The sequence below is a fragment of the Pararge aegeria genome, chromosome 13 (assembly GCF_905163445.1).
Source record: "Pararge aegeria chromosome 13, ilParAegt1.1, whole genome shotgun sequence".
Taxonomy (NCBI): Eukaryota; Metazoa; Arthropoda; class Insecta; order Lepidoptera; family Nymphalidae; genus Pararge; species Pararge aegeria.
Window position 1 is genome coordinate 1,963,250 of NC_053192.1, and position 24,124 is coordinate 1,987,373.

The 24,124-nt window shown below is 36.0% G+C and overlaps 2 protein-coding genes across 3 annotated transcripts; one reads left to right on the plus strand and one right to left on the minus strand.

The window, feature by feature from the left end:
* Nucleotides 1-1,328: 1,328 nt before the first annotated feature.
* Nucleotides 1,329-20,436, minus strand: LOC120629000 (protein HID1). The gene is made up of 17 exons (XM_039897716.1): nucleotides 20,317-20,436; nucleotides 20,014-20,227; nucleotides 17,934-18,079; nucleotides 17,402-17,455; nucleotides 15,407-15,606; nucleotides 13,160-13,301; nucleotides 12,211-12,282; nucleotides 10,730-10,924; nucleotides 8,571-8,661; nucleotides 7,440-7,670; nucleotides 6,515-6,679; nucleotides 5,607-5,754; nucleotides 4,670-4,773; nucleotides 3,794-3,957; nucleotides 3,049-3,215; nucleotides 2,312-2,470; nucleotides 1,329-1,498 (listed from the first exon to the last, which is right to left on the minus strand). The coding sequence occupies exons 1-17, from the start codon at nucleotides 20,380-20,382 to the stop codon at nucleotides 1,435-1,437; spliced, it is 2,382 nt and encodes a 793-aa protein (XP_039753650.1). The 5' UTR covers nucleotides 20,383-20,436; the 3' UTR covers nucleotides 1,329-1,434.
* Nucleotides 20,437-20,869: 433 nt separating this feature from the next.
* Nucleotides 20,870-23,691, plus strand: LOC120628958 (acyl carrier protein, mitochondrial). Of its 2 annotated transcripts, XM_039897660.1 has the most exons (4): nucleotides 20,870-21,093; nucleotides 21,288-21,404; nucleotides 21,440-21,550; nucleotides 22,868-23,691. In XM_039897660.1, exons 1-4 carry the CDS (start codon nucleotides 20,929-20,931, stop codon nucleotides 23,045-23,047), a joined length of 573 nt encoding a protein of 190 aa, XP_039753594.1. In that variant the 5' UTR covers nucleotides 20,870-20,928; the 3' UTR covers nucleotides 23,048-23,691. The 2 variants fall into 2 exon arrangements, with proteins under 2 accessions (XP_039753594.1, XP_039753592.1); XM_039897658.1 differs by lacking the exon at nucleotides 21,440-21,550 and having other exon boundaries at nucleotides 20,871-21,093.
* Nucleotides 23,692-24,124: the final 433 nt, after the last annotated feature.

The window sequence follows — 24,124 nt, forward strand, 5'->3', positions numbered from 1 at the left end:
ATTTGAAACGAGTAGTCAAACAACATGGCCGGTTTTGGCCGAAGAGCGGGGCATGACCGAATTTTTATTTCAGAACATTGCAAACTAAAACGCGACCTAAAATTTATTTATACTCTTTATTTGTACACCACTCAGATAAACGAGACAAAAAAAGGACAAACACATGAAGAATGAAGCAGGATACAAAAGGCGGCCTTATCGCTAAGTAGCGATCTCTGCCAGTATGTGGTCCCTGGATATTCGAAATTTCCCCTTTTTTGCACCCAAAACGTCGAAGATTAGAAAATTTATAATTTGATTTTATTGCAGCTAAGTTATAAGTCATCGTCATCAAAACCATTACCGACCCACTACAGGGCACGGGTCTCCACTCAGAATGAGAAGTGTTTACGCCGTAGTCTACCACGCTGGCCAAGTGCGTATTGTTAGATTTCGCACACCGTTGAAGAACATTATGGAGAACTCTCAGGCATGCTGGTTTCCTCACGATATTTTTCCTTTTACGTTGAAGCAAGTGATATTTAATTTGCTGGAATTAAAACCGTACATAACTCCAAGAAGACAGTGGCGAGTGCGTGAAAAGTAATAAGTATTTTAAAATTTACAACCCCCCTGCAATCTGCTTCACCGCTTACCACCTTTGAAAAAGTGTCCTTTTTCACTGTTTTTCCCCAAATATTCTAAAAACTATGCATAGCTAGGACAAAATGTAGAAGGACTAAATTGTTTATTAATATTAAAGCTTGCAATTTTAGATTTGCTAGGTAGTTGAAATACTAATTTAATCCGGAATATTAGCAAGAAAAACTTTTATTTTCTGTGCATACAGTTAACGGTGTTTGAACCTCACTTTGGAATGAAACTTTAACACTATATTTATGATTGATGCATTAACCAATATATCGGATATCTGTATGGATTATTACACTGTGGCAATGTAGCATAATACGTAAATATATTATCTGTATCAGAAATTTTCATCTATTCGATATAGTTAGGGGTATAGAGGGTAGAGGTAAGGAGAGTCATCTGTGTATATGAAAAAGTGTCGTCAAAATGTATTAAATTAGGATGGCGCCACATTTGCATCAGGGTAACTCTTAAAAGAAGCGCCAAATATAAATATTGTTAGAGTAGGCTTGAAAAATAAACAAGGAAGTATGGAGATACAAGGAAGTAAGGTTATATTTACCACAATATTTTGTACAACGAAATTCTCAATAATTAACTACTTTAGTCAATAATGACATACCATACCATACCCTGTGCATCCACCAGCGCCATTGTGGAGGATTTTTGAACTGTTATTTAGCGCATACAACTGGACACTTTTTCAACTTTTCTCCCATATAAGATGACTCTCCTTACCTCTACCCTCCATAGTTAGGGGGAAGCCGCTAAGTCGTCGCCGGTACTCGTCGGCGTGGTCTACGATCATACCCGTTGAATCTCGAACAGTTTCACGTCAGTGTCGTACCATATCGGCGGGTCCACGTTCCTGGAAAATAATTTAATTCGGTTTTTAGGAATAATAACAACTGAGCCACTCACTCACACAACACTGTTGGCAACACAGTTGGCACTATCCCGTTCTCTTGCTGTAAGTCCCGTCTACAAAGGTTGACTGTAAGATATTGTTTGCAGCAATAAGGCCGCCTTTGCATGTCTACATTGTGTACTGTATACTCCTTACTGTTTCATTTACTATATGTTATTATTTTCATGGCTACTTTAAACTTTCCAACCCTCTCCATCAAGTTTTTTACAATACAGTTTCAAATTTTCTGCTAAGCCATTGCGGTATTACAGTAAAGTATAAACCTACGAACCACGCCTTTATTCTGAGATCAATACTTTTACATAAAATAACGGTGCGAAAATATTATAAAAATACGCATTATCTAGTTTTTTAGGAAAAACCAAGTTCTATCATTAAATTTTTTTCTTTTTTCCCGCAGACTTTGACAATTCAAAATGTACAGCGTCAAACCTTTTATTGAAAAACCAAATTGTTGACTATAGCTAACTTTAGGGTGTCGGTTTTAAGTGACGGTGTGCGCGCGCATTATAAAAATTTGCTCTCATCATTTTTCCCTAACGCGCCAAAAATAAGAAGAACTTAAAAAAAACGCGCATCGTAAAAATTTACACTCATAATTTTTTCCTAACGCGCCAAAAAGAAGTAAAAAAAAAAAAACATATTTGATATGTACCGTATGTAGATGACGCCCCACATGTAGGTGCATCATTTTTCCCTAACGCGCCAAAAAGAAGTACAACTTCAAAAAATAAAAAGATATTTAATATGTACCGTATGTATATAACGCCCCACATGTAGGTGCGGAACCAGGCGGCCGTGCCCGCGTTGGCCTGGTACTTGCGGATGAGGATGGGGTGTGGCACGGGCAACAACCCCACAAGCGTGCCGTGCTGTAGGAATCGCAGGATCTCCGACTCGTCCGTCAGCCCCCTGGGGACCGAGCACACACAATGGGGACCATGCACGTACTTGTAATATGAGCCAAAAAAATCAAAATTTCTTCATTCATGTATGTCATGAGTTAGCACTCGCTGTGCAGTTTACTACGCTACATAAAATTGCTAGTTCATTCAAGGGCAATTGTATATTATTTGAAATCTTTGAGATGTCTCTCAATAAGTTCAAAGTTTATACAAAACGTAAGCTTACAGAAAAATCCTATTATAAAGGATTACTTAAACGATAAAATAGCTTGGGTGTGAATTGCTCTAACTTCACAGCTTAATATTAATTTACTGTGCGATGGTGATAACAAAAAAAAAATACCCGGCTAAGTTTGTTGTGGGCTATTCTTAGACCAGGGCGCGTTTGGAACCCTCGTAGCTTTAGGTTTAAGTTGGCGAACGAAGTTATCACCATCCCCTTACAATTATGTAAACATATATGTATGAATGTTTCATAAGTGCCTGTGATATGACTACATGAGTAAAGAAATTTTGAGTTGGCAAAACTGTTATATGTAGTGTTAGTTAGTGTGCGGTGTGTGCCGCGGTGCCGCCCGCACTCACTTGTCGATGCAGATCTTCTCCACCTGCGGCACCAGCACCTGTAGCAGCCGCATGATGGTCTGTAGCGGCAGGCGGCCACGCCAAGTCGCCACCCACTCGCCGCTGGGCCGCCACTCGTCCGCGACCTCCTGCGCCGCACCGTCCGACCCGACCCGTAGACTCTCTTTCTGAAAACCGAGCATTTATAATATAATAAGCATGATGATTCATTTTTAAACTTCCCTTTGATGTTCTTGAATATATCCAAAGAATGTCTTATTTTAAATAAATTGCAAATATTATTATATATTTTTCCGTTGAATAGAAAAGCCAGGTATGTGTTACAATGAATATCATTTTTAAATTTTGCTCGACTATTCCAAAATGAAATTCACAAAATAATTAACACTTACTTGAAAGCAATGAGGATATAAACACAATGTTTTAACTTTTGCTCAATAATGTATGTACTCTTTGTCTACGTTATTGCAAGCACTACGTTACTCTGGCAGGTAGACTCTATGGTAGCAACCGAACGCGAAAGGATGACATTAATGATCATTTTATTTCAGGTAGGGGACCCATATACAAAATTGACTTTACAATGAATAATTGTTAAGGCAACAATTAGGGTAAATTGCCGAAGATCTGTTTGGTGTGGAGTATACGGATTTAAGAAATTATAAATTACACCATACTGATTCTCCTAGTTTTCGCGGAGTATTGCAAATTAAGCCTAATTTCCATAACAGTCTTAAACACTCACATGTGCTATTGCGTGGGTGGTTTTGTCGTCGTCGTCTTCGTCGTCGTCGTCGTCGCGATGCCGCTCGGGGCTGCGGTCCTCGCCGTCGCCACCGGAGCGACGCGGCAACAACTGCTCGCGAGCCGGCGGATGCGCTGACTCTCGCTCCGTCATCGTCGCGATGGCTAAACACAAACCGACTTCACTGGATTATATACTACTAAAGTCTTTTCTCACCAATGTACACTGGGCCAGCGTGGTGGACTACGGCCTCAACCCCCTTCTCATTGTGGGGGGACCCGTGCCCAGTGCCCTGTAGTCGGCCGGTATTGGGTTGATATGATGAATTTCCCGTTTTCCCTAACGACGGGCATGGATGGACGGGATGCCTAAGTAAGTAACGCCTATCAAAGAACCAAAACCAATTTGGGGAACCAAATTGTATTTGAAATTCATTGCATTATCATAACATCGTAATATTGTAATTATTATTAGTTTAAAATAATGAGAATGTTTTTTGCACGCCCATCTGGGCTGAATATGTAGATCATGAATTACGCTTAACATGATTTTTTTACCAAGTTTAAGCAAAAAGAATTATAATAAATTAAATAAAGAAGAACCTTTCACCGATTGATGTTCTCTAAGCAAGTCATATATATAGCCTTAGTTGTCTATGGTTCTTTCCACAATGTGTGGTATTTTGTGTTTGTATTCTCATATTTTTCGACTTGATTTTTGGCATGAAATTTTAGCGGAAGGAAAGTAACATAGGCTACTAAAGACAGACAGACGGACAGACGAACACAGACAGACACACACACTTTATATTAAAATAGGATTCTTCATGCTATCCCACTCATAGTTTTTGTCTGAGGGTGGACAGTTGATAGTTACCTGGAGTGTCGGGGAGTGTAGCGTTGAGGGTGCCCGGCTCAGCGGGTTGCGCGGGCCGGGAGCCTTCCATGGCGGCTTCGGCCACCGACTCTGCACTGCGAGATCTGAAGACAAACGGTAGCTTCAAAATTACGCTCTCCCAAAGGCGCTGGAGTTCAAAGCTCATACATTTGATGGCCGATTGGCGCAGTGTGCAGCGATCCTGAGTCCAAGGCTGTGGGCTCGATTCCCACAACTGGAAAATGTGTGATGAACATGTTTTTCACTGTCTGGGTGTTATATGTATATTTTAAGTATTTATGTATATTGTTCATAAAAATATTCATCAGTCATCTTAGTATCCATAACACAAGTTACGCTTACTTTGGGGCCAGATGGCGATGTGTGTATTGTCGTAGTATATTGTATATTATTGTAATGTATGTAGTTTCATAATAAAAACTTTTTCCAACTCATAAAACTGAGTATGGTATAGATGTGAAACGACAATAATAATAGAAAAATAATTTCAACCAATCTTTTTTTTAAATGAAACGACATTTTCAATTAAATAATTAATCGGCTAAGAATACAGATTTATGAAAACATTAAAAAAAATATGGTTTTATATTTTCTATCTTCATTATTTATGCCGCAATCAATAATAAACTGAACTATATAAAACACCACTACTTTCAACATAGTGAACACTATTGTACTTGTGAAACCCTTTAATTTGATAGCCATATTAAAGGAGTTATGAAAAAATATGTAATCCGCTATTTTGTGGATAGGCCATAGGCGGCCATCACGCGCGCACACACACACGCACGCACGCACGCACGCACGCACACACGCACGCAGACAGACACCCAAAAACTTATAACCCCCGATAGTAAATTAGCGCCTTAATTGTGTTTAAGAGTAACTACAAGAGATAAACTAAGTTGAGTTTTACCTTGGTAAAGCTTTGGTGGTGTTATGGAGTCCCTTTCCCTTGGCAGCGGCAAGCGATCTCGCGATGGCGGCGTGTTCGTGTGGCAAGTTGGCGAGGTTGTGAAACACGGCGCGTTTGCGGATAATCGTGTACACCAGGTTTGAGTTGCCTGGGGAATAAAAGTGTTACCAAAAACTATCTGAAGAAGTTTCGCTTAGTAGCATGATGACTAATTTATAAAAATTGCCCTATGATGTTCGGAATTATCTATCTACTATATCCAAAAAACAACTTATTTTTGCAGAAATTAAAGGTTTAAAATTTATTTCCCGCGAAAAACTCGCCGGGTGTCATGGCCGTACTCGTACATCATAGGCAAATTTGAGCTTTACATAAATTTTTGATTTTGACAAAATACTTGATATACATCCAATAAAAAAAGATTCCTGTCTCTTACAAAATTATTGCTTACTAATAATATAATAGATAAAAATCTGATTTCCTGACAATTCGCGAAGACGCGTCAAGTAATCATGAACTGACTATACCTACATTTTTTTTGTCTATGCTGCCATTTGATTCAGGTTTTTGGACTTTAGCGACAACAAGAAATAAATTAATGTAAAAAAGAAGTGGATGCAGAAAATTTGATATCAAATAACGTAGTGTTTATATACTCTTTGCATCAAAAAAAGTACTATCAAGAAGGTTATGCCTTATGATCAAAATGACTGGAACTCAAGAGCCGGGGTCAACTTTAACATTAATCGTTATGCACGAGTGCATAAAATTGAGTTTTATTCCGCTTACAACATACATAGCTTCAAGTACAGCTTAGAGCATGAGACATGAAAATGTTATTTTTACCAATAAATTTAGTATTGATTTTGAGGTTAGTTGTGTAGTGTGAAATAATAATTCAGACTTACCATCGAACTGATACTGTATCATGTTGTTGAACATCTCCAGCAGGAAGAACACGAGGTGGTGGTGGTGCGGCCGCGAGAACAGGAACCAAGGTGTGCTGAAAGCCTCCAGCAGGTGCAGTAGCTTCGTCGAAGACACCATGGACAGGGTCTTCAGGTACGGAGAGACTGGAACAGTAAGCCGTAAACGTTTGGATTTGCAGACAAAAGGTAGGCTACGTACAAAAAGTGAAACGAGCGAGCGACTCAACGACTTTTTTTTAATATCACACTACAGGTTTGTCCTTGACTGCAATCTCACTACGTGGTCAGTACACCTAACAGATTAGCCGTTACCATTTTACACCGCATCGTCACTTACCCGCAGATGAGATTTCATTCAAGGCAGTATTTCAAGGGCTAAATTAAAATAAATAAATAAATATACTACGACAATACACACATCGCCATCTAGTCCCAAAGTAAGCGTAGCTTGTGTTATGGGTAATAAGATAACTGATGAATATTTTTTATGAATAATATACAAAAAATACTTATAATATATAGATAAACACCCAGACACTGAAAAACATTCATGTTCATCACACAAATATTGTCCAGTTGTGGGAATCGAACCCACGGCCTAGGACTCAGAAAGCAGGGTCGCTGCCCACTGCGCCAATCGGCCGACAAAAGTAGTTGAATAAAAAAAAAAAATGGATACAGCTATTGATCAGCCCTCGACCAATGGCCCTATGCCATGCTGTGATGCATGGCATAGGGCCACCGCGTCTGAATAATCCATGGACTCTGTTGCTGCTGTGTCCATAGACAATTTGTCGAACTTCTCCAAGAGACTGTGGTCACATTGTCCTTGGGCACTGTGGCTAGAAAGTCAGGATGGTCAGGAGTACTGCGACTATGGTATCTTGTGTCCATGGGCACTCACCATTGACCAGGATGGTGAGCAGGCAGTCGAACAAGGGCTGCAGGCGCTGGTGGCCCGTGGTGATGATCTTGTGGAACACCACCACCAGCAGGTCAGCGTGCGTGCCCGTGAACACCGGGATGTCCATGGGCACCGTGGCCGTGTAGGGCTTGTTCAGACGCACCCCAAAGTTCCGCTCCCCGGACAGCAGTAGCAGGATAAACACTCCAATGTGCATCAGACCTACCCGAGCTGTGGACAACACATAATGTGAAATTGTCTTTGTGACCTTCTACACTCAATTTATAACTAACTTGTCTCATTAACACAGAATTAAGAACATACAGAATCCTTAATCAGCCATTATTGCATGCAGTGCATTGGGTCCAAAAACAGAGGAAACACACCAAACACAGTCTCACTTTACCTCCGCAGAATGTTGTTAGCTCACAATTTTATGGTATACGTTTAGAACATGAGGTAAAATAATTACTGTCAACTGCTAAATATGAATGAAGCGACTAACCGCCTGTAGGACAAACACTACTAAAGTGGAGTGGTTTTTGAAACTTCAATATAAGTCGTGTACACACGTTTCTGTGTGTTCTTAATTCTGTGAATGTTAACAATCTTTTCATTACTTTTTAGTGTGAAGTGTGATTTAAAAGTATAAAAAACTATACGACAAAACAAATAAAAATAAAATGAAATTCAAAAAGGAACCCCGGGCGATAACATAGTATGATTAAAAATGTTTTTATTACTTTAATTATACATGAGAAGGAAGCAAGCCCAGTGGGTACTTCGACTTCACGTTTGGGGGCTAGAGTTTGAATCCCAGCTTGCACTTCTATCTTTTCTAAGTTATGTGCGTTTTAAGCAATTTAAATATCACTTCATTCAAAAGTAAAGGAAAACATCGTGAAGAAACCTGCATGCCTGAGAGTTCTCCATACTGTTCTCAAAGGTGTTTGGAGTCCATCAATCCGCACTGGGCCAGCGTGGTGGACTACGGCCTTCTTATTGTGGAAAGAGACCAGTGCCGTGTAGTGGGCCGGGAATGGGTCGATATGATATGATGATGATATGAATATAAACATATTGCCCGTAAATATAAATGAAGAATTAAAAAATCTGCAGTGTGCTACGTACACTGATCAGCACGTGAGTCGTTCAGATGATACAAAATCGGCACTAACACTTCTAGGACATCGCTGCTTTTCAACACGTAGTACATGAATTTCTGAAACAAATAACATTTAAAGTCGTTAAAAAAATTCATTAAAACAATACTATTCAAATCTGTATATAATCTGTACGAATATAAATCTGTTATAATTTACAATCAATCTGTTAAATGTTACAATTCATTCGCAAAAAACAATTCACCTATATCTGATGCAATTAATAGACACAATAAATAAAGTCAATAACAATTTATTAACAAAAAAAACTATTCATTTAAACAAACCAATTTATTTTTACCCTTTAATACAAAAATATTATTATGTAAATCTGTAACAGTTCATTTTCGAACCTGTGATAATTCAAGATGGCTGTAAAACCGGCGCTTGACTGCGAACACATCTTATAAGCGCAATTTTGTTACAAGCTGTTACAATTCACCTTTAGTACATTTATTCAGTCGCCAAATAGGAGATAATTATCAAATACAGATGAAACTTAGAAAATAAAATAGAGCGTGCAAATTTGCTAAGATTATTCCAATTTTCGATTTGAAAAATAATATTTTTAAATTCTTTTATTAATACATAACTATAACCTAAAATAAACTATTTAAGAACTAAATAAAATCTAAAACGTCCTCGAAACCACCTAGCGAGGCACAGTTCCTAAGATGCTGGCAGCATTGCCCCTTTGGATGGCCAAACTAATTCGTTGGCCAAGGTAACTGCCCGTTCTAGGATCACCGGTAGACTCGATAACCCTTTTCGATAATTCTTTGAAAAGGGCTCTTGCCTCCGGACCCCACGGTCCCAAAGTCTCTACTCCAAAAGGCACAAAAATGAAGCTGCTAACCAGGTTTTCATATTTACGCCTCTTGGCCTGCTCGGCACTGGAAGCAGCCGCAAGTTATTTTAACAATTGAAATATCGAACTTATGTTAAATTTATTTTTCATACTGCAACCGGCTCTTTATGTAAGTATGAAGCTTGTATTTTTTGCACTAGTGCTTTTTTGTTTTTCTTATTTTTACTGTGGTTCAAAGCTATACATCCAACCAAGGACTTTCAATTCAAACATTTTATAAATTTTTGACTATGCCATTTAGCATAGATACTATAAATAATATTGAAAGGTGCAATTATATACAACGTGAAATTAAAAACCGAAATAATACTTCACAGGCTTTAGAGGTACATTATGTACTGTCTCTGAGACTTATCTATGAAACAGAAAACCGAACATGTTATCAAAATTAAGCTTAATTATTAAGTATAGCGAATTACGCTATAAATTCAAATTCAAAATTTAAAATTCATTTATTTCAAGTAGGCCTAATACAAGCACTTTTGAAACGTCAAGTCTGTCCGTGTGTAGTGACTCTACCACCGGTTCGGAAGGCAGATTCTACCGAGAAGAAGCCGGCAAGAAACTCAGCAGTTGCTCTTTTACAATTTATACTCCGCAAAAAGCAGGAGAATCTGTATGGAGTAATTTATAAATTCTTTTCGCGGAGTATAGCAAATGAAGCTTAATTTTGATAATATATCATGGATTTCCGCAAAGTAACGCCTGCTTCTACCCAATATTCGAAAACCTAATAGTTTTTGAATAAACCACTGCCATAGTTTTTACTGATAGATATCGGATACAGTCCCAACATCACATGCTAAATCGAAATCATGTGACTCTTTTCACTTTATTAGGTACGCGTCGCGTAGCGTAGGTACTATGCGCGTGACGGTCTTTTATCTATAATAGGGTTGTCATAAGTAAACCCTTAAAATGTTTTGAATTCGTAGGTATGGAAAAATAAATATGCTTGTTTTGATTTTACATTTATACAGGGTGTTCCTTATTGAATATACTAATGCATCCAACAATATTATTTCGTAATTCTGTTACACGTTGTATTACAACGAATGCCTTTTTACATTTTTTTATTATGTCATTTAGCATAGATACTATAAATAATATTGGAAGGTGCATATATATTTTAAAGAATACCATTTCATAAATTTTTTGATTATGTCTTTTAGCAAAGATACATATATTTAAAGAATACCTCACATCTAATTGCAAAGTTCATGAGTGATATGACACTTACAGATGGATATAAAACAAACCTTGTTATAATCGCAGCATTTCCAGAACAAAACCAGCAGTTCCTGATGCAAAGCGACCTTCTTGCTGGAGTTGGGCAAGTAGGTCTGCTGCAGTGGATTGTTGAGGAGTCGGGTCACCCCGCGGAGCGCGAACTGGAAGTCCTCGTCCCGGTGTATTCGTGACAGGTAGTTAATGAATAAGTTGTCTGGGAGCCTCTGAGAAGAATTAAGATAGAAATGTTTTACCAAGAAAAAAAACCGACTTCTGTAATAAATGTTATACCAACTAAAAAGACGCCCTGGGGCCATGGAGGTTTGTTAGTTTAAATTTGGCGAACGAAGTTATCACCATCCCCTTACAATTATGTAAACATATATGTATGAACGCTTCATAAGTGCCTGTGATAGGCCTACATGAATAAAGAAATTTTGAATTTGAATTTGAGTCAAAACGGCAAAATTCTTTTACCGCGGCCTCGTCTGGTGACAGAAAGGCTGCGCAAAGAATCAGCCTGGCTGTACAGCGCGGAAATGCAGCCAGCATTCTTAGCAACATTCCACGCCGGCATGACCTTTACAGTGATTAGTCTAGTTACAAGTTTTATTGGTAACATTATACCATCAATTTACTTGTACTATAAAGCAAATATTTTTTGTATATATCAACCTTGACTCGGCTACTCATATACAACGTGTGACCGAAATATTACTTTAGAGGCCTTAGAATCAGTCTTCTATCTTCAATAGGGTTGTTAAAAGTAAACACTGTCAATTTTTTGAATTAGTTTGCATAGGAAAATAAATATGCTGCTTTTGATTATAGTATATTGTGCTACTAGCATTTTTTAAAAGGGCGAAGCCTTCTCAGACCAGAAATAATAGCTGAAAAATTAAGCATTCAAAAAAGTATCAATTAATTACAAATGAGGATAAATTTATTTGATCAGAACAAAAAATAACAAGAAAAACAACAGCAACATAAATAAATTACTTTTTTTCAGTGTCATTTATTAAATTAAACTGTCAGACGCGTCAACCTCAATTCAGTTTTAATATGTCGATTGTGTTTTTTTTTGTTATTAATTTTTTATTTCAGCAATTTTATCTAAATTTGCGTGTGCCAAGAATAATTTGAGTGCGACAAGTTTACTTGTTACACTCAAATAACAGTTTTATTTATGAAAAATCTCACGCGTAATTTTAAAATGGGCAAACGGTTCTTTTTCAACCGCAACAGCGAGCGTCAGGATACTACTTTCCCCGCATGAGTAATACAAAATATTTTTACAGGGTGATTCCTTATTGAATATACTAGTGCAAATACGTCAATAAATTACGGAGCTATGCCCGAGCATAAACCAAAATTGATAAACACTCATCAATATCAACACGATTTTTACGAATCAACTTTCAACAAATTCAAGAAAATCTAAACTACATTAGTTTTACTTTTCTTTATAACGAAGAATTAATGTTAAATTAGTTAATATATTATCGTTTACCTCATCTGAATCCTCGTTGACTGCATTACTTGTGTCGTGATCCAATGTAACTATCAGGACTTGGAGGGCGACCTGCCAATAAACATTGTTTTTATATTAGTTGGAAACAGGCGTTACTTTGCGGAATTCCATGATATATTATGGAAATATAATTATCATCACTTTTCTTTGTATAGTATTGCAGGTATTCAGTTTTAAATTTTGCTTTGTTAGTTGATTAGCTTTTAGATTATTTTAATTAAGCACGCTGTGGTCACATCTAGTAGGTTTCAATCTCTTTTATTTATGTTATTCTCATGATAACGTCATTGATTGTTACCAGTTTAATGATCCAAAAGAAAAAAAAAACAATACTATTAATATTGTTTTTATAATAAACTTTTTTCCAACAAAAGCCTACGGCAGTCCTGATAAAACTATTTTCGAAATTTACATAATTCATTTATTTCAAGTACAAAACAAAATGAAAAAAAATAAAGGCCTAATACGAATAGTTTTTAAATTGCAAGTCAGAATCTAAAGACAAATTATTTTTTCACAAGCTAGCTTTTTGTAATTGTACGTAGTTAGTTCAAGTTTACATATGACATTTTTTTTTCAGTTGTGTGTACTAGTTTTAATTTTATTTTTGTAACCTCTTGGCCTAATTAAAAAATAAATCCTTGTAAGATTTATTTTTCACACAGCACTTTAATTAAATAAATAAATATACTACGACTTAAATATCTAGCTTGTGTGGGTACTAAGATGACTGATGAATATTTTTTATAAACATAAATACTTATAGTATACAGATAAGCATCCAGACACTGTAAAACATTCATGTTCATCGCACACACATTTTCCAATTGTGGGAATCGAAACCCCGACCTTGGACTCAGAAAGCAGGGTCGCCAGTCGGCCGTCAATAATTGTGAATGTCTTGCCGATACGTCGTTCGTGTCCTTACCTCGACCAGCGGCTCCACAGTGTCCGCAAACAGCAAGTGGTTGTAGGGCAGTCCCAGCCCCACGGGGTCGTAAGAGCACACGGTGTTCAGTAGGGAGGTGAACAGCGGTAAGGCGTGCCGGTTCTCCGGACTTGTCAGATACCTAGTTAGAACAATACACATTTTTTTATTCGATTTTTATATAAGTTTAAGGACAGTAAACATATTTAAAAATCGCTTAAAGAATTTCATTTATCTAATATGATATAGTTCTTTCGTATGAAAATATATAAAATTCAAAATTCATTTACTTCAAGTCAAGTCAAGTCAAGTCTGTCTGATTGACTCTACCACCGGTTCGGATGGCAGATTCTACCGAGAAGAAGCCGGCAAGAAACTCAGCAGTCGCTCTTTTACAATATCAACAATTTACATTTTACATTTTAAAATTTATTTTTCTATCTTGTGAGAGATGAAAGCGGAGCCAGATGCTTCTTAAGCAACCTTGTCATTAAGAAATTCATCAAAGCGTTGTAACACATTCTTTAAACTTATGCATTGGTAGGTCCAAAATGACTTAAGGAATCATGTGTATATATATATATATATTTATATGTATGTATATATTATAATTATATGCATTAAATTTAATTGTATCACCGGTTGCACTATCCCGTTTTCCCTAACCTAATTCTCTATCATAAAGGGTTGTCTGGAGGAGATCGCTTAAAGCGATAAGACCGCCTTTGTGCATCTTAAATATATATATATATATATTTTATTGTTTTGTTATTTTTTGTTTTCACTTTTAATTTGTGCAATAAAGACTTTATATATCTATCTATCTGACAATTTATTTTGTTATTCGTTGATAAGAATCGATATAATCACAATATTGTAATAAATTAGGTATAGGTATATGTACTAGATTAGAGCGTTTGTTTGCTTAATTGATTTTAATTGTAATGGATTACAAAGGATATGTCTGCACGAATCACGCCGATTTTCTTCACGCAAAATCCTTGATATAAATATTTGTATTTGGGCTAATAAATAAAATAACTGCCTCTAATTACTATTAAGAAAAATAGCACAGCACCGAACATATTAAAAAGTATGTCTATTTGTCCAGCAAAATTTTGTAACAGTTGAATTTCACGTGACTCTCATAGACCGGTGTGCAGGATTCTAAAAGGTATAAAATAGGCTTGTTTTTATTCTGGACATTTATACTAAGGGGAGAACTGCTTTACGAAAATAGACCATAAAAAAATATCGTAAAAAGTTTGTAAGTTTAATAATTCTAAATTACTACGAACATTATTTTGCTAATTCTGTGCAAACTAACTATTTGTATAATAGGGGATGAAAAATGTGTGGGAAAATTATTTATATCAGAAACTGACGAAGTAGTAAGCTCTACAGATACGCTCTAAAAGTGAATTGAATGTGAAATTAAAGTGAATTGAAAGTGAATTAAAAGTGAAATGAAAGTGGAATGCAAGTGAATTGAAAGAGAAGTAGAAGTAAAATAAAAGTGAAATAAAGGTGAACGGAAATAATAGTTAAATGAAAGTAAAATTAAGGTGAAATAAAAGTGTAATGAAAGTAAAATGATTTTTTAGATTTCCTAATCCTAAGGTTGCCTGGCAGAGATCGCTACTTAGCGATAAGGCCGCCTTTTGTATCCTGCTTCATTCTTCATGTGTTTGTTCTTTTTTTTTGTCTCGTTTTTCTGAGTGGTGTACAAATAAAGAGTATAAATAAATAAAAAAAGGTAAAATGAAAGTGAAATAAAAGTGTAATGAAAGTAAAATGCAAGTGTAAAAAAGTGTAATGAAAGTAAAATTAGGGTAAAATGAAAGTGAAATGAAAGTGGAACGTAAGTGAATTGAAAATATAAATACACTTTATGCTACACCTATGGAAATAATAATTACAAACTAAATATAAGCCGTCTAACTTTTCACTTATGGGCATGGTACCCAAAATGCTGGCGCTTTTGCCCCTTTGTATATAGCTAGACCTAGCCGTTGGGCTAAATACGCGCCAGCAAATAATAATAATAAATAATAAATAAATATACTACGACAATACACACATCGCCATCTAGCCCCAAAGTAAGGGTAGCTTGTGTTATGGGTACTAAGATGACTGATAAATAATTACATGAATGACATACATAAATACTTATAAAATATAGAAAATAATAAAAGAATAATAATAATACACCTTGCGTAAAATATAAAACTTAACGGCGGGACTCACGCGATCCATCTGTTGTGGTGCGTGGCGGCCTGGCTGGCGGGCTTGTACACGGTCTCGCTGAAGCACGTGAGCAGCAGCCGCAGCAGCTCGGTGCGCGCCGCCTCGTGCTGCGCGCAGCGCGGCGGGCTGCGCGCGAATCCCACGCCGCCCGCCCAGATGTACTCGCAGCTGTCCAGCGAGGACAGCTCTTCGGCGCGCTCCTACACCGAACCAGACCATAAAACTAGCTATACCACTTCCAGCGGTTATACTTCCAGCGGTACTTTTAGTAGTTTCATGCCAATTTTCACTTACGAACTAGAAAAAATTTGTTGTCTGTAAAGTCGGCTTACTGACGATAGTTGAACGTGACAACGTCGTAAGAAAATACTGATGGAATGGTTGCATTTTCATAAGAAAATTTTAATTTTATTTGTTTGATAGATATTATCGTTGCTATAAACAATTGACACCACATTCACTTTACACTGCACTCCATCCTTGCCGAAAACATGTAAATGTGTTATTGTATAGAAGCTGTCCACGCGGACGCAACGCTCACTCAAGTAGGAGAGAGACAGATGTCGAACGCGGAGACCGACTGTGTCTTTGTCGCTCGTGCCGCGCTCTCGCTTGCACTTCAAGCCTTGAATGGAACGCCTCAGAGCGAGGTAACGCCGCATACGTCATGTTTTTTCGTGCGTGCAGCCGGCTCCATCAAATTATAAAACGTTCTCACGCCAATAACCCTCCGTGAAATGTTTATAGAAATAGGTGCACTTACGGTGGCCTCACAATATATTTCTACTACTCTTCAACTTTTAAGGCTGTTGTGCTTTGCAATAATTTGCCTGCTGACATCCGTAAAAGTCAATCCCTTCCCATATTTAAGTGTCGTCTTAAAGACTACTCTGTCTAAAGACAGATGTCTTTGAGCGAAGTAATTTGAACTTATATCGTAATTAATGTGTATTATTTGTATTTTTCTTTTTAATTATATAATTATTAATGTATTTATATTATATTTATGTGTATGTATGTCTATTTATTTTTGAATATATAAGTATATATAATTGCACTATCCCGCTCTCTTGCAGCTTTTCCTTCTGCCAGAGGTTGCCTGTAAGAGATTGCTTGCAGCAATAAGGCCGCCTTTACATGCCTACAATTTTTGTTTTTTGTTTTATGCTTATTCTATATTTTATGTATATTTTGATGTTTGTGGGCAATACAGTATTTCTTCTTCTTCTTAAATTAAAAAAAAAAAATTAAAATTTCTTTATTCATGTAGGCCTATCACAGACACTTATGAAGCGTTCATACATACATGTTTACATAATTGTAAGGGGATGGTGATAACTTCATTCGCCAACTTAAACCTAAAGCTACGAGGGTTCAAACCCCTGAGCCCTGGTCTAAGAAGAGCCCACAACAAACTTAGCTAGGTATTTTTTTTTGTTATCATCATCTCACAGTATATTTATTTAGCTATGAAGCTAGAGCAATTCACACCCAAGATTTTTTATCGTTTAAGTAATCCTTAATATTATTAAGGATTACTTAAACGATATAAAAATTATTATCCTTAATTTTTCTGTAAGCTTACGTTTTATATAAACTTTAAACTTATTGAGAGACATTTCAAAGATTTCATTTGGTAATTAATTTGTTATAAAATAATATACAATTGTCCTTCAATGAATTTTCAATTTTGTGAAGCCTAGTAAATTGGACAACGAGTTAATTTTTGCTTATATTGTTACAGTCCATTTTCTTTTTAAATTTTGTTATATTTTTATGGACATAAATTAAATTTTCATATATATATATACTGACTATAACAATACCAGCTGACCCCAGCGCCATCTGTCGGTCTGATTTGTGAATCTAAACCTATCTTAATTTAATAATAGAATGTAATAGATCTTGTTTGAATTGTTGATGATTTTAAACGAAAAAAAATCTTCTAGTGTTTTGATATACATGTGTAACTAAATATGTAATGCATGTACTCACCGGACCGGATCTCTTGGTGCTTACTACTGTGAAGTCTGGACAGAACAGGAGATCCTGCAAAATCAATCATAAGTATATACGTATATTATCTATTCATAAAAACACAAGCTACGCTTACTTTGGGGCTACACGGCGATGTGTGTATTGCTGTAGTATATTTATTTATTAAAATAACGACGCTACAAGTTTCTTTTGAACTTTTATCGATTCTGGTAAACAAAAATAGATTTTGATTTTTCCATTTTTAATAGAAGCCTCGCTAATGTTTTGCGAAAAAAAAAATCATTTCCAATTTCTGTCTCCATTCTTCAAAGTTTAGATAAAAACACCCTACCAATTTGACTCACTGGTTATCAAGGATACCTAAATGTAACCAAAAAAATAACTATAGATTAAACTAGTTTGGAGGTTTGTGTACATCAGAATCGGCAGCGGAACTAATAAACCAAAACCTAACTTTCACCACTGAACGGCCACGAAGAAACCACAAGGCCAAAAGGGCGTAATCAATTAAAATTGGGCTATTACTTACACAAATAGCATTGATAAGTGACTGCGCGAGGGGCACAGATTCATTTTCAGCAGCAGCAGGCAGTGATGACCAGAAGAAGCTATGCCACTCCGGCTCCTCCAGCATGTATGGTAGCACTCGCGTCAACAGCCGTGCGCAGTTCAGTGCTAGAGATATAAAGTTTTATTTGTAATAGAGTTGGATGATATTTGCCAACTTTTCAGATGTCATACGGATGACAATGTAACTTTTGAATCATTATTTTCAATTGTTAGAAGCAACAATTTGATGTAGTTTTCCTTCATATTATTCATAAATTGCATCATTGCTCATTTGAATATTTACACAGTAATATAAGTTCAAAGCGGTGATAGCCCAGTGGGTAGCACTTCGACTTCACTTTCAGGGGGCAGTGTTCAAAACCCAGCATGCACCTCTGACTTTTAAAGTAAGTAATAAGTTGTTTATGTTTTAAGCATTCAAAATATCACTTGTTTCAACGGTGAAGGAAAACATCGTGAAACATGTATGCCTCCGAGCAGTGGCGTGCATAGAGGGTATGCACAGGGTATGCGGATGATATAAAATGAAGAGAACCTGCAGTACGAGTTATAAAAAACATAAGGATAGGCACTGTAAGTGTTTTAAAAAGCCTACCCTTGAGTATTTATAACTCGTACTAGTGATTTTATTAATTTTGTATCATCTGCATACCCTGTGAATACCCTCTATGCACGCCACTGCCTCCGAGTTCTGCATAATGATATCAAAGGTGTTTATGTTTTAAGCATTTAAAATATCACTTGTTTCAACGGGGAAGGAAAACATTGTGAAACATGTATGCCTCATCGTTCTGCATAATGATCTCAAAGGTGCGGTGTCCACCAATTGACACTAGGTCAGCATAGTGGACACAGGCTTAATCCCAGTGGTGTCCCATTAATGGGCTACTATGATGATGATAATGATTAGGTTATAGATTTAATTTTTTTAAGTTAGCCCTTGACTGGTATGTGATGATTCAGTCTATGATGGTAGCGGGCTAACCTGATAGGAGTATGGTGGTCATACCCTTAATCGGTTTCTACCACTAAATAGCTTAGCAACACATCTTTGTCGGTAGCCTGGTAGTTAGCCATGGCCAAAGTAACTTGGTCCCACCAGACCAGAAGAAAGAAAATTCAGAAATTATGAATTCCCAAATTGTCCCTGCCGGGAATTGAACCAGGGACCTGCTACTTACATTCAAAGGGCTCACCTTTGTGCCAAGAAACCGTCAAAAGAGGTTTTTAATAAAGAATAAAATTTAAATATGGTTCTGCATTTTTGGAAGATGATAAAAGTAACTTGATTTCATAAAGTACATAAATCTGTATCTATGCAGCTGTATATATTATTGTTGATGTTGGAAAAGAGCAACTGCTGAGTTTCTTGCCGGCTTCTTCTCGGTAGAATCTGCCTGCCAAACCGGTGGTAGAATCACTACAAACAGACAGACTTGACGTTTCAAAAGTGCTTATATTAGGCCTACTTGAAATAAATGAATTTTGAATTTGAATTTGAATATCTGTTTTACTTCCATCTCTCAAAAGATACTAATAATATGCATATACATAACTAGATAGATTAATATTAAATAAAATACTCAATAAAAGTTATGTCATCCTTATGTAAGTATGTCAAGTAGTTTTAAATCAAAGATTAATGTCTGTTTTTATATAAATAACAACTTGTTATATATTTGTGGAGTAGATAATGAAGGTGAAATTGTTAAATGTTGAATTTGTAGAAGATCAACTGCCAGTAGAATCATTTGTCGAAACTAATAGGAGTGTCACCACAAACAAAAATCTAGCATTCTTAAAAATCATATTTTGAAACGAATACTACTTAATATAATGAATACTTTCATTTGTTTTTTTCATTTTGTATTTCTTATCACTTCCCGCATCACTGAATTCTATTTCTTTTTAAATTCAAGTAAAACAATAGACCTGTGTATATTATACCTACTTGTGTATACAAAGGCAAACAAATACTAAGTTTATTTTTATTATCAATTTGTCTATAATGAAATAAAAAAGTGTTGTTTACTATATACCAGTCTGTTGTTCACGCTGCGTTCTACAGCTGCTGTCAACAATTTTCACCAGCTTTTCTACTGCTTTGTATACAAGTGTAGCAAGGTTGTTGGGAGACTCCTCTCGCAAAGCGCGTATCTCTGCCCCAGGCGCCAAAGCGAACACATCCTGCACATTAGTTACGCTCTCCGACCAGAACTGATCCCAGAATATCTCATCAGACGCGTCGACAGGCTAAAATACACAAACTCAATCAATAATACAAAAGTTTGTATTGATGTAACACTTTTTACTGTAGCGTAGGTGGCGAAACCATAACGCACCTGCGTTTTTGATGTCAGCTGAATAACAGCTTTCCTAAAGTTTAATTTCGTGTCCGCGTTGCCCATTACTGTTATTAATTTATTTTAGAACACTATTTAATCATTTCCACCATACGTCTACACAAAACAAAATTAAAGTGACAGATGACAAAATTAAAAGATTTCTGTTGACAGTTTGACACTGACGTTGACAAAACGAGCGCGTTGGGTTGGCAAACCTGAGCGCCATTCACTACATTTACTAAAGATTTTTTTAAGTTTTTGTTTTAGTGTTCTTTAAGTTCATTGTGCTGTTTGGCACTACAGAAAGCCAGAAATAAAAAGAAGAAGAAGAAGAAGAAGTTTTTGTTTGCCAATGCAACCAGAAATTATATATCTTCGGCATAATATTCGAACATTTATGTACTTAGAACAGGCTGCCAACATTTGTCTAAAATCGAAAAATATGCACCCTTTTTTATAAGAAATTATAGAATACCAAAAAAAATGTGGAAAATTCTATTGATTTCTGGCAACTTCGATATGCAATGACGTTTAGATGTTCATATTCATAAACTTCTTTTGTCATCTAGTAGTTTGTCTATGATTATGAAGTATTGAACAAGCCGAAAAATGGCTGCTGTTAATTTTGTGCGAAGTGCTTTTAATGGTTTATTACGAAAATCCACGACCTACAAATGCGCAACAATTTGCCGACTATCAACAGTAGCCTTGCAGCAAAAATGTCCTATTAAAGCCATCACCAATACTTATAAAATTGAACACGCACAGAATGTGGTAAGAATATTTTTTTATCAATACTATTTAATTTATCACTGTTATCTTGTTAGGTTCTATTTCATTTTTAAGAATACTCAGTTATCTTTTGGTTTCCCGTGGAGGGCGTCCTTATTTCTTTATTTTAATACGTCAATAACATAACCTTAATTGTCTTATTGCATAACGTATGTACAGTGGTGCAAAATGTTTAGGTAAACCAGCGTAAGCGCCAATACGCCACCGGGCCCGTTCATAAGATCACCGAGTCGGAGATCCAAGAGCGAGTGATCAAAGTGTGCAAGGCTTACGACAAACTCGTATCAGTGCAGGTACAGATGCATTTATTTTTTTTATTTTGTTTCAGAATGTGCAAATCGGTCGAAACTACAGCCACGGGCCTCCGATTACACTCGATCTTCTCAGACAAAGAGTTATTCTAGTACTCCAACTTTATGACAAAATTAACTCTGAGAAGGTATTCAAACCTCTTTAAAATCATTATCAACTATACAAAAGTTTTAAAAATTGCTTGAAGTCCTAATAAAACGCAACTCTGTATATCTTATATAAGTCTTTAGTTGAATACTACTGTAGTTGCATTTTAATCCCAAGCTGGCTGATAAACTGGCTGTTGTGATTACAATGCAGTTATATTGCATTAGAACCAACTGTGACAAAACTGCTAACTGTTAGTGGTTTTAGTTTATTTTGGCAGGCATGTACTCAGGTTTATCAGTTATTTTGTATCTTAATGTACATCATGTTGAATGAAATTTGTGTGTGTTATTGAGGACTGTGGTAACAAGTCGAATCTGTAGTTCTAGTCCATCACTTTTGTACCATGTATGGTGTGGCATTGACAAACTCAGTGTTAAAATTTTGAATACAATTTAAATCAACTAAACCATTATACTGTATAAAGTATTTAGGAGCCTAATTAAAATCAATTATTTCATTGATAACCCAGTGGGTAGGAGCTCAACCTCTAACTTTTCTAAGTTATGTGCATTTTTAAGTAATTAAAATATCACTTGCTTTCAACAGGAAGAAAAATATTGTGAGGAGACTTGCATGCTGAGAGTTCTCCATAATGTTCTGTGTGTAAAGTCCATCAATCCACATTGGGCCAGTATGGTTGACTACGGTCTTAACCCCTTCTCATTGTGGGAGGAGAACTGTTTCCTCTAGTGGGACAGTAATGGCTTGATATGTTGAATCATCAAAAACATTTTACAGTCAAACTTATTTAAACACAATCGTTTTAATATACTTGTGAAGTTGTTAACTGGACACCAATCAAATCCACAATTGGTATCAATTTGACTGCAGTTTGACTTCAATAAGAAGTAATAACCAAGCTAAAACATGCTGAGCCTTCTGATATATTAAAACAATGCAAAGTTATGTGTCTGACATAAACCTGTCTTGTTTTAATAATAACTGGCAGAGCAATGACAAAGTTTACTATAGATATCAGCCTTAGTATCCTATCATCATCATTTTCATCAACCCATTGCTGGTCCATAGGGCACACTCTGAATGAGAATGGTTTAGGCTAAAGTCCACCAAGATGGCCCATTTGAGACGGTTATGGAGATATCTTGGGCATCCATTTTTTCTCACAACGTACTCCTACATTTAAGCAAATAGTAATTTAATCGCATAATGCTGAAAAGTTCGAAGTTTGTGAAACGCTAACCACTGGGATATCTTCACTAGTATCTTATATTGTATAATTACTATAAATTATCTTATATTAATTCATTTTTTAACTAAGTTTTTCCTCTTTCAGTTGTCCTTGGACTCACACTTCATGACTGACTTGGGTCTGGATTCTTTAGACCATGTTGAAATCATCATGGCTATGGAGGATGAATTTGGTTTCGAAATTCCTGATGGAGATGCAGAAAGACTTGTTAGACCTAGAGATATTGTTCAGTACATTGCTGACAAGGAAGACATTTATGAATGAGCGAATGCAAAATACTAAAGTAATCATTACTTGTCTTAGATCAAATGTGTATGATATCTTGTAAAACTGTATCACCAAGCAATTTAGCATTTTTGTATGGTGTCATTACCTAATAAGAAGTGCCATACTTTTTGAGCCCTGATTATATGATTTTGTGTAAACTTACTTTTCTGAAGAGTTGGTCCTCATTTGTTTAAATTAATAAAAACAGATCAATTCACCTGAATAAGGAAGACTATTTTGCTATGTAAATTTGGTCACACTACTGCATTGGACAATTTTTATGTTCTGTGTCCATAGATCAGTTTTCCATTTGCAAGTTATGCTTGGGTGAGTTTACTGTAAAGCACAATCCCTCTTATAAACCATAAGGTGAGATGAACCAGGAAGCTATGCAGTTAGACAAATGAACAAACACATTTGGTGTAAGGTTTTGTGATTGGTTTTAGTTAATAGAACAGATTAAACTTATGTTATATTCATTTAAGAAGGAACCTTGTGAACTTTGCCGTAACATCTAGTATGTGATGTACAAAGTGTAAATTGTTTTTATTGATTATATGGCTGTTAGACTAGATCATTTGCTTTTTATTTGATCAATTGTAAACCTATTTATGCTTCAATAAAGGAAGTTCTAAGTTCAATGCCAATTTTTTTATTTGGGAATAATATTCCTGAATTGTAGATACAACAAAATACAATGAGGAAACTGACTGAGAAATCAACACTTAATAAACTACATGAATAATAAATTATATAATATATATCTGTGTGTGTGTCTAACTTTTTTAATTGCCTAATAATGAATAGTCTGATGAATATTAATATAATATGGACTAACATTTGGAATAAATATAAATAAATAAAACATTCAAATAAACAGCACTAAGAATCAATTAGGATTCCCGATTCCTGAACGAAAACTAGGTCTTGGTAGGCGGAATGTCAATGTTAGTGAGGGAATAAGGGGGAATTAACCGGTGGTGGTGGAAAAACAAGCACGGTTAAAACTTAAAAGTACAGTTGGTAGAAGTTTAAAAGGTAATTCTGTTCTCTTACACCTAATTATGAGAAGAA